General features: G+C 38.9%; 1 protein-coding gene across 2 annotated transcripts; it reads right to left on the bottom strand.

The window, feature by feature from the left end:
- Window positions 1-5,792: 5,792 nt before the first annotated feature.
- Window positions 5,793-11,609, bottom strand: LOC115756426 (ankyrin repeat and SAM domain-containing protein 6). Of its 2 annotated transcripts, XM_048280872.1 has the most exons (7): window positions 11,130-11,609; window positions 10,536-10,678; window positions 10,015-10,064; window positions 9,364-9,917; window positions 7,417-7,497; window positions 6,916-6,978; window positions 5,793-6,162 (listed from the first exon to the last, which is right to left on the bottom strand). In XM_048280872.1, exons 1-7 carry the CDS (start codon window positions 11,181-11,183, stop codon window positions 6,103-6,105), a joined length of 1,005 nt encoding a protein of 334 aa, XP_048136829.1. In that variant the 5' UTR covers window positions 11,184-11,609; the 3' UTR covers window positions 5,793-6,102. The 2 variants fall into 2 exon arrangements, with proteins under 2 accessions (XP_048136829.1, XP_048136830.1); XM_048280873.1 differs by lacking the exons at window positions 10,536-10,678; window positions 11,130-11,609 and adding an exon at window positions 10,284-10,343.

Here is an 11,609-nt window from a genome sequence, read left to right as displayed (position 1 = left end):
CTGTTTCTCGTCATTTTATAGTAAGTTTTTGTGGTTTTTCCAAACGAGTGCATTGCATCTCAAACAAGACTCCTTTTTCTTCTTTTCTTTTTTAATATTCATTGAACAGCATAAACTTACCCGAGTGTGAATAAAAAATGAAAGAAAGATAGAGGTACGAAAAGATTAGTCAGATTAGAGTAGCCCCTATATTTCATGCAAACATTTTATAATGATATGAACTAACTTCGTTTCATTTATCTTTAAATATTTCATACTATAGTATATACACCATATACTTTATCCGTCAAAGATGATTTAGTGTGAGTTGTGTTAAGGACGAAATTCATGGTTTATGACTAGTTTTTTAACCTAAGAATCCAATGAAACGTTACCATTATGGTACTAATTGTCCATGTTCTTTTCATATTCAAACGGGCGCAAATAAAAATACTATTGTTCCATAATTATTGTAGGAAGTACACATTAGCAAAAAGTCAAAGAAGGATGAGGAGATATATGTAATCACCTGGAAAGAAGGGAGGATCTAACTTTGCAACAAATCATCCACTGTACTTGAAAATGGTTATATTTAATCATTTTGCTTCATCTAAGTTCTAGACCCACATATGACTCGGTGCATTTCATGCACTTGTCCTCTACCAAAAGTTACCATTAAATAATGCCAAAGCAAAAGAACAGATTAAACGCAAATCATGCACTTTGGGTGTCTTGTCCAATCTGCTACAGCACTCGAAAAGACTTTTTTTTTTTTTCCCAATGATCTTGAGACTTATGGAGATGTGATTACTCAGCGCAAAAGGGAAGGTTCTCAGCAATTATCTCAACCCACAATGGATTAAAGAATTGGCCTCAACTCTGTCCACCCTTGACCGTGTTTCTGGGGAAGAACATTAGAATAATCAGAGTAGTTGCTAAACTAAGGAATATAAGAAGTGGGGCGATGAGGTAAGCATATATACTAATTAAGGTCTTCATGAGATCTGGGCATATCTTCTGACAGCAGGAAAACCCTAATTAATCTCAATCAGCCCCATGGAAAGATGCATATGTTTGCCAGGTGAATCAAGCCGTCAGCTAAGTGTTTTATTATTGTATTGAGTGTGGGAAGCATTTGTGTTGGACAGTTGTTATGGTTTGGACCCACCCTATTGTAGCTTTGGGGACATGCAAGACAACTAACAAAAATTTACATTGTGTCAAATATTCCATTGTCTGCACCAAATTAGATCCATTGCATTGGTGGACTTTCTTCCACCAGTCATCCCTCTTCTCTCTCTTTCTAATGCTAATCAGTTCCCACTCAATTTTTGATTTTTCCATGACCCTTTTGCAATATGTTTAAATTGCTTTCTTCGCTATGGAAGGAGAATTCCAACTAGGCTTGCTGTCCTCAAGCAATTTCACTATCCTAACGCAGGGAATCAAATGACATAAAGGCGTTGATTAAATTAATGGTGGCTTAGGATTGTGGGTGGGTTGGGGTGATTTGATTGATTTCAGCCCATTTCACATCATTCTACTCCAAGTGGTTTCATTTTTTCAAAGGCTTGATTTGTGGGAGATCATAGAGGGGGCCCCTCCTCAATCACCCTCGTGTAGGAAATAACCAAAAAAAATAGTTGGTTGGTCTACGTAAATGTGGTAATATCGACATCATTAGGTTTTCATTTAGACTTGTCTAGAGTTTTGACATATTGATTCATGTCCAATGACATAGAATCTGTTCGATCATTGACAACTATTTCTTTGACTTGAGTTTGCAATCAAGTGATATTCTACAAATGTAATCTAGAAGAGAATCGTAGTGCATGTTAGATGAACAATTTATCACATTTTAAAAGCTCCTATTGCTCCAAAGGCATCGATGCCGTGAGAAACGTTGGATAAGTTGTCAATCGAGAGCGCCTTAGCCAATCATTCCGAAAGCCAGAACCACGAGAGAATGTTGTGGCATACATAATCATTACAACACCCAATTCTTGAAAAGTCCCCCAAACGTACAAGCGCCTTTCGTTTCCTTCCCCTTTTGACAAAACGCGACAGGCGCTTTAAGAGACCACACAGAATGCCAAAATTGACTTCAGGAGGAAAGGGAGGGTTTTGGAAGGGAGGAAGAAATTACAAGGTGGATCATCTTCTCCGATAGGCCAGTCAAGACTCCTTGATCTTGAAAGGATAATCCATTAGTTCGCTTCACTTATCTTCTTGTCTTTTGTTTGAGTTGAAGATTCCAATTGCTGTCCAAAATAAGTACATAACTCAAGAATTTACACCATGTGATGTCAGAGAATACGATGGAGAAAACAGAAATAATATAACATCTATGTTTAATTACTCCGGGGTTTGTATGGATTTCACGTGCGATTGATTGAATCTAGTGACAATTGTTTTCAAAAACATATCTTCTTGCCAAATGATTTCCCTCTATTTTACCAAATTCTTTGACCTCTACACGGTTGAAGCAGTATACTTTTGTCGCCAGCTGTATGGACTTTGCGTTAAGCGTTCTGGAAGATGATTAGTTTCGTGCATCAGTTGGTAAAAAAAAGCTTCGAGCTGCTTTTAAATACAAGTTTCTTTGCTAATTCTTAATTTGGAAAATTTGCTGTCGGCATTGGCAAGCAGGAGAAGTATCTCATCTACCATTCTTTTGTGGGGATTTTCTTAAACGGACAAATCGCAAGCAAAACTTGAAGCTTTTCGAAAACCCGAAAACAAATTCTCCGAAGAACACGTGGAATCTGCCGATATGGGGCGGACGGATTCACGAAATGGATCTGCGATAAAACTTGACTCTATACCGTCTTAGAAAGTTCAATCCAAAATATTAGTTTAAATTTAAAGGTGAAGCGAGGCCCATATATTTATTCCATTATCAAGCAAGGTGAGACGTATTCCTTGATCCGTGTTGTTTATATGACCTTGGGGCACCAAGTAAGCCGGTACATCATTAGACGATTATAAAACAACCCATTCAAAGAAAAGCAGATAAGTGTCAATGAGTTATGAATTGATTATTCGGCACACGACCTCACCATCTTTGGACAGAGTCTAGAACCTCTGGACCCGATTCACTTGGCTTTTCTTGTACATTCTATGTGAAGTCCCGCGCGTGCGCGAGCTAAAAAACGTAATTTGTCAGCAAAATATTTTCTAAGTTGCCATGAATTGATAACGAAGTGTGTTTCCAATGCAATGGTGATAAATGGGTGGGTTGGATTGGGTTTGAGTGGATCACAAATGGATTCTACTCGAATTTACCCGTTTAACTTATATTGACCCATGTTACAATTTAACTGACCCAGACCCAACCCATCTCAACTCAGACTTTAACCATACTTAACCCATACCCACCCACATAACTCTCATTTTTTTAACTATACCATCAATCATTTACTAAATTTTACATAGTAATTCGCCATCGGCTTCGCCCCTTCCTCTATGCTGGCACCACCCTGAACTACTGCAGCACTCTAGTCACCACCCTCTTCATCCGCAAGATCGCCATTTCCTTCTCTAGACAAACCTGCAACCCGCCTGGAACACCAGGTTTGTTGTTTTTGCTTGCTAACGGAGAACAAGATGGTGAGAGACCCGTAGATCTGTAAAATTGTCCAAAAAATTCTAAACTTAATACTTATTGCTGCCAATTCAGTGACAAACCTTTTAATTTTATCAATTGAGCCATATTTTTCACATTTTACCAATGGAGTCCATCCGACTAATTTTGATCGGAAATCGCTAACATAGACATCAGTCATCCTACATGGCACTGCTGGTAACGGCATGGATAGTTTTTTTATTTCTAATAATATTTTCTAATTGTTTTATTTTATTTTATTTTTTGTTCTTCTTTTACATTTCTGGCCGGCAAGAGACACTAAAGCCTAGATCCGGGCAAGGGTGTCAGACCCTTGCCTAGATCCAAGGGAGGATCGACAACCTTGCATGTTGGCCGGCAAGGACTCAAAAGCATTGCCGGAGACAAGTGGAGGGCACTCATCGGAGAAGCGAAGCGTAATCCCTCTATCAAAAAAGGCCTTTTACTGGGCATAAATACCCAAAAAAACCTTAACTTTAACATATGTCCCAATTATATCCAAAACTTTTTTTTATCTCATAAAAAACCCCTAACTTATACTTTTGTCCCAATTCTACCGCATAATACCTAAAAAACCTTTAACTTTAACATATGTCCCAATATATCCAAAAAAAATTTTGTCTCGTAAAAAAAACCCTCAATTTTTGCTTTTATCGCAATTCTTTCATTATCAACCTTCATCCATAATTACCGTTCGTTAATCCTACGTGGTTCGAATTTCTTGCCGAACTTACCAAAGAATTTTCAAAATTAGGAAACAACGGGTTTTATGGACGACGAAATTTGAGATCGTTCATTCAAATAATTAAATCTCCACGTCTAACCGTTCTGTGAGCTATTGGGTACCGAGGAGAATACGAAATGCGTCGTTTTGAGTGGCGCTATATCTCTTGGCAATGTGTGAGGGAAGGAGATAATAGAAGAGAAATTTGGGATTTTTCATGTCAACTTTGCTGAGCTATAATTCATTAATGACATGAAAATGCCACATAGAGTTAACTAACGATGATTATGGACGAAAGGCTAACAGTAATTAAATTAGAATAAAAGTAAAAGTTGGGGGTTTTTTGTGAGACAAACAAAAATTGGATATAATTGAGATACATACTAATGCTTGGGGTTTTTTTAGTATTAGACCCGTAGAATTAGAACAAAATTAAAAGTTGAGGATTTTTTAGGGTTTGAGGCTGGTAGAATTGGGACAAAAGTAAAAGCCAGAGATATTTTATGAGACAAAAAAAATTGGATATAATTAGAACAAATGCTAAAATTGATATACATTTGGTATTGACCCTTTTTTACTGTAGAAGAAGATAGGGTTTTTTGTTTCTTCCGCTAATTAGTTTTTTAGGTTGAAAATGGGTTTGTTTGAAATCTATCAAGACCCACATGACTTTTTAACTATAGAACCCATCATGACTCATATCTAAAGTTTAATGATCCATTTATCATCCACTTCCATAAAAATAGGTTAAAATATAGATTTCATATTTGCGACCCATTTTGACAATTCCGCTCAATGGCCAAAAGGACAATGACTGCGGCGCTGGTGAAGATATCAGTGTTGGATTGAAAATTTTGGACGGTTATGATGTAACTCGATTTTACAATCCTAACATCTAGTCTACGATAAAACTCCAGATGTGTAGCTGCGGTGTCATTTATGTAGCATGCAACCAGCGGGGAAAATTCATGTTCGCGATCTTTATGATCTTCGCTTATTCTCGTCTAACCTCTCATTGAGTTTGAGTAGCTAGAGTAAGTATTTTACGAGTTGAGCTCCGGCCAGCGGATGTAGGAGGTCCTGCCTTTTGTTGCTACATACTTCCTCGACTTTAGCCCGGTCGCAAGTGGTGTTCGATTATGTAGTTTAATGTCCTCAGAGTTGAGGTATGAGTTAAGGCCGGTGGATCTACAGGTTTTCAAAATCGAAACCTTCTTCAGAGTCGAGGTCCAGCATAGTGTTATTGTTGTCTACATCACGTGTCAAAACATTAGCGGAAAAATTAAATGCAAATAAAACCAATAGGCAAATGGGGCTCGTTTCATGGACGATTTATAGATTTATGTTCAAGCAACACCCGGATCTACTCATCCATTGACGTTTCTAGATAGTATGAGCAGACAAGAATAGATAACGCCACAGCTTAGATAGAAAAAGTTGATGTAGCCAGCACTGAAAGGGAAGTCTAGCACTCAAAACCAACACCAATATAAGAAAGAGAGCAGAAATAGAAAAGCAGCTTAATCCAGCCAAATAGCCAAATGATAACGAAGAGACCCTCTTAAGAAGCACGAAATTTGAAGGGTGATCATGTCCATATCTCAAATTTCCTCTACTATCTAATTAATCGAGACAGAAGTGTGAAAGGACTCATGGCCACATTGTCGTAAGACAATTCGAACATATGTGAAATCAGCAAAACTGCATTTCCAAACTACTCCGTTTCCAATGTAGTAGTTGTAATCTTAAAATCTCACTTTTGGAAGAATTGATGTCACATTTGCCGCTTGGAACGAGGAGGCGCGAGAGCCAGAAGAATCTTCTTTCTAGGTCCCTGAAATAAGAGTTTCTTGAATCAATCTTCAAGTTTATATTAGGTCCTGTCATGACTCTACCAATAGTACTGCTTGACCAAGATGTCACCTCGAGGAATGCGTATCACACAGAAAATCATCACATAAACTTGTGATCAAACTTCATATTTGTAGCAACGCGGCATCTAATTAAACATGAAGCTTCAATCAAAGACCTCAAAATACAAATTTCGGGTAGCCCTGGTATAATCAATGTGCAGACAAGATGTTGCCATCTTTTGTTCTATAAATGTTTAAATTGGCGAATGATGAGTTGCACATGAAAGGGCCTAATTCCCTAAAAAAACCCAGCTTTAGATCCAATTCCAATTCTGTCCCGAATTTTTTCATCCAAAAAAAAATCACATTACTTTCTCATATCTGCCCCGATTAACCCTCCGTCCAAAAACCGCCACCGGTTTCTTCAAACTTATCAACATTACGGCCATTTGAGGTCACCCTCACGTGGAACAACAGCAGCTTCCTGATAGTAATAATTTTGAAGAAACCAGTGGCGGTTTTTGGATGGAGGGTTAATGGGGGCAGATTTAGGACCAAAGTGAGTTTGTGATAATTTTTAATACAAAAAAAAAATTCAGGATAAAATTAGGATTGAACCTAAAATATGGGTTTTTTAGGAAATTAAGCCCCCATGAAAGTGATTATTATCATGTTCCACAAAATGGATCAAGCTCACTCTTTCACTAGAGGTCAAATAAAACTGAAGGTCATACCATAGGAATTCCAAGCTCTTTAAGATCATGTTCACCCATCTGCTTCAACGCTGCCATGTCAACCTGCCAAATACATTGATATAAAAGGAAAAAAATCATTAATCAAAACTTCACGGCCCTGCTTCAGAAAAGCAAACAACAGAGCCTAGAATCGCAGCCACAGCTAAAACATATTAGGTGGATGATTAAAGGGCACCTCAATAATGCATCTTATAGATCCTCTCTCTAGAGTGAGCAAATGCAGCGAAAGCAGGAAATGAAAAGAACAACTTTGGATGACAGAATCGACAAAACTAATAAGCAACCATTCTAAGTTCTAACTTTGATTACTGTCACTCAATAACTCATCCATTTGCATCAATTTTCACTTCCTTGTTCTTAGCTTCTACCCAATTCCCACTCCCCAACCTTATATTCCTTAAAAGTTTTAGTTTGTAATACAAAGCATGGTCATGCAAGAAGCTCAACAACCTGATGGTAAACAACTTTTTTCTCACTTACTTCTTCAGCCTTCAACTGAATGGCATATTTTGCCAAACCCAATGATTGCAACAAGCCATCAACAGTTTGATGTTCATCACCCTAGAAAATAAGAAGCCAAAACAATGTCAGGGTCATAAGAGATCAGCAATTCTGTTGATTTGCAGTAAAAAAAAGGGGCAATATTCTAAGCCTCAGTGAAAAACATTGTGCATTGAAGATCATCATAAGGAATGGACATGATCTCTTACGTGATTAGAGCGAGAAAACTAGGAAAGTTGGAATAATAGATATGATTAAGAACTATGACCGTAAGTTGCTCCAAGAAGCAACAATCTCAAAGGTAATCTATATAACCAATTTATACAGAGTAGGGATGAACCAAGGCACAACTTCATAAACAGTATGAGGCAAGGTGATTAAAGGTTTCATAACTCAGTCTTGATATCAATATTTTAACGTACGCCAGATTCATGTAGCAAAAGCAAAATGGTAATCCTCAGCAGAAACATCCGTTAATGGATATTACCGCTACTGACAGCCAATCCAATCATGTTTGGAAGCAGTTGACAAGCTCTAAAATCATGTGGATAATACAAAGCATGCATATCTTTGATGCACTTGCAGAAGATTGTTAAAAAAGAGAAAAAAAGAAGGAATCTTCAGTCTCTTCTGGTGATCACCAACTTGAACATAAAGAGGTTAAAATGAAACATCAATTCAGAAAATTTGCATGCAAAACGGTGAAAAGAGAGAAGACACCACAATACTTCATAAAAACTTCACAAGATTACGAAATACAACAATCAGCACAAAGAAAGATATTGACAATTTGACATAAAAAGGAAAAACCCTTTTGTTTTCTCTCACTACATAACCCAAACGCTCAGGATGATGCTTGTCCAGTGACAATTCAATCCTAATTCGCTTGCTCCCTGATCATATATACTCTTCTTGTGATTCCACAATCCAACTCAACTACAAGCACCTGGCCTATTACATTTAGCTATCAATGGTCAACAGTACTGCATCAGACAGAGAAAAACAATGATTGGTCTCAATTTAGACGACACTGAGCTCATGTAAGTTCCTTCAAATCAACTTAACTTTTCATGATAACCAGGTCAATGTCACTAAAAAATGGGATGTTCCTCATCTAAATAGTGGTGCAGCCTGGGTAGGCTTCTGTCTATATTGGAATAACATAGAGGTGTTCAGTGCATTGGGGATGATAATAGTAATATTAGCTTAATGCATACCTCATAAACCAAATAAAAATAGGGGAAATTCTTAGTTAAAGACTTAAAGCGTTTTTCTAGAAGCAAAATACCACTATATACATGAATGTATGAAAGATCTCCTATCAAAATGTTGGGAACATTTATTTCCAAGTGTCAAATAATTGATGTAGCATAAAATGGAACACGTCACAGACGTTCGGAGAATAGAGTCCTTTTGTATTTAGGGGGCCAAAGATAGGAGGAAGCTTAAGTGGGTAGCAGACCAATCAAGCACTAAACAAGTAGATTCCCGCATGTCTTGCTTTTCTGGGAATAAAGGCATGCGAGGAGGACTCAACTGAAAAAGAATGCCTTCAGCTTCCAAAAGATGCAATGCTCTCATTGGTTGTCCAATCTTACATTTTTTAGCTTATCAAAGCATGGGTAGCGGATCCAAATATTGAAAATTTTAAGGTAAGATCATCAAAACACTTATAGCTACACATGTGTGTACTAAGATCCAAGATTAATTGGACTATCCATCCAAATATGATACTTATACAGAGAAGTAGAACGAAAATATGGCATTTATTCATTGATGGTACAGTATAGGAGACAGACCAAAGCTTATTTTCTGATAAGACAGACATTATGATACCACAAAAAACAAGAACCGGAAAACAATTATCCATGTAAAAGCTGGAGCAATACAAGTACAGTGAAATAGAAAAGGTAAGAAGCTGCATACCAAGTATGAGGATTTCTGCACGACATTGCTCGGAGGACGAGACTGACCCAGAACTGTTGCTGCAGGCCTTACGCTTGTAGAAGGACGTGTTGAGTTTGTTACATAAGGCACACTACTACTCATAGGCCTGGAAGGAAGCGCATCTTTTCGCATATAAGCAATTGACCTGACTTCATCCGATGTCCTCATTGGCAACCTTCTATGAACATCCTCTGGGCTCCTTCGGGGGGAGAGGCCCCTATAACTGGCAACATACCTTTCTGGGGATCTTCGTCTCAAACTCTCCAAACCAAAAGAAGGATAAGAACTTCTAAGAGGCTCAGACCGAGGCAAATGATTTGTACTTCTTGATGGAGGAATTCGACCCAAGAAACTATTATCCTTCCTTTCATGCATCCGCTGCCTTGAATCAAGTGCAGCTGCTGGGGTGCGAACTGTTTTAGACAGCTGCTCGCGGAGGTCCACGGCATCACGTTCGTCATCACTTAGAGTTCTTCGAGATGAATTCTTTTGCATAAGCTTCAAACGAAGGTCGCCTTTACCAATTCGCATGTCTTGGTAATCCATCAGCAGATGACTATAGTTAGATATCAATTAGAGAAGATAAATAGAAGTTCTATTATCTCAAGAAAGTTAGAGAAGGTTAATTACCATCTACTCCATTACTACCTCTACTTGACATGGAAATATCTCCACGATGTCTGCAAAATGCCAACATGTCAGCATACTGCTCTACTAGACACTAACTAACCAAATCAAACAGTGAAAGATGATGTTCTTGGGAATTGGAAAGGTTGCAGAATCAACAGCAGTAGCAGATGTGTTGATGACCAACACCAAAAGATATGTAGCTAAATAAAAAGCTGAACAAAACAAGCCAAAGCAAGCCGGGATAGATAGTCCCATGAGAATAAACGCACCTTTTACTACCAAGGTTTTCTCCATGCAACAGGGTACTATCAGCATTACTGTCAGCATACTGCTCTACTAGACACTAACTAACCAAATCAAACAGTGAAAGATGATGTTCTTGGGAATTGGAAAGGTTGCAGAATCAACAGCAGTAGCAGATGTGTTGATGACCAACACCAAAAGATATGTAGCTAAATAAAAAGCTGAACAAAACAAGCCAAAGCAAGCCGGGATAGATAGTCCCATGAGAATAAACGCACCTTTTACTACCAAGGTTTTCTCCATGCAACAGGGTACTATCAGCATTACTGCCTAATCTATCTCTGATTGAGCGCTTATTCCCGATGGCTGGCACCGAATCAGCATATGAAGTATCTGAAACAGCTCCTGCCCTCTTCACCACCTGGAAAGTGACCTAATGTCAATCAAAATATTGACCTATACATTCCAACCAGAGTAACATCTCTCATTCAACTCAGTTCGGTAAGAGCATGGTCGGTTGTCAAAATTACAAAGGGCGAGACCAACATCAACTTTGATGTTGCTTTCTTTCTCTACTATATTAGAGATTCTATACTTTCAACTAGAAACCGCCCAAAATCAGTCAACCTTGCTTGCCAACAGTAATTTTTTTTTTTTTCTCTCAGCAAGACGAAACAGAGCACGACGAGCAAACCGACCAAACAATCCACGGGACTTCGCTTTTACATCCAATAAACCAAATTAAACAACATTCGAAGATCCCAAATGAGCTAATCTGAAAGAATAATTCCGAAGCTCAACGATGAGGGAAACCATAAGCAAACCCTCACTTCCCAAACTTAAAAGAGATATCGCGAAACGATGAAGCTAACCTGGCCACTTCGCCCGAGAGTGATGGTAACTCTGCCTCTCGAACCCTCGGTCATTTCCGCATCCAAGGAAAAAAAGAAACCCTAGGCGATCCCAATCAGCTAAACATCACACGGGCTGTGCCTGTAGACGACGTCTCGCAGTTATAGAACTCAACGGCGGATTCCACGACGGAGCAGGCGGTGCGACAGCAGCGGTGGAGGAGCGACGGCGGGCCCGGCGTTTCTGTCAGGCTATAGACGCCATGGTAGAGACGACGACGACGACGACGACGCCGGAGGAGTTAAAGAAACCGCCGATGACGAGCTCCGGAGTAGAAGTGCGTCGAGAATATGTCGAGAGCGTGGGCGGTCAGGGAAATCGCTGGAGAAGAAGCTCGAACGGAGTCGGATGAGAGAGCTATACAACGCATTCCTCGTGCCACTGCTGGAGCTGACGGGGGAGGAAACCCTTGCCGCTCTTTTTGTTACCCTTTCCTCTAT

The sequence above is a fragment of the Rhodamnia argentea genome, chromosome 6 (genome assembly GCF_020921035.1).
Source record: "Rhodamnia argentea isolate NSW1041297 chromosome 6, ASM2092103v1, whole genome shotgun sequence".
Lineage (NCBI taxonomy): Eukaryota > Viridiplantae > Streptophyta > Magnoliopsida > Myrtales > Myrtaceae > Rhodamnia > Rhodamnia argentea.
The sequence above is the reverse complement of the archived record's forward strand: the minus strand, read 5'-3'. Positions and strand labels throughout refer to the sequence as shown.

Bases quoted from the DNA above. Each gene is read 5' to 3' on its own strand.
- LOC115756426 (XM_048280872.1), bottom strand. From the start codon at position 11,183: ATGACCGAGGGTTCGAGAGGCAGAGTTACCATCACTCTCGGGCGAAGT. The intron at 7,498-9,363 runs GTATGCAGCTTC...CTTATTTTCTAG, and splicing joins TGCAGAAATCCTCATACTTG to GGTGATGAACATCAAACTGT. The intron at 6,979-7,416 runs GTAAGTGAGAAA...TGTATTTGGCAG, and splicing joins TTCAGTTGAAGGCTGAAGAA to GTTGACATGGCAGCGTTGAA.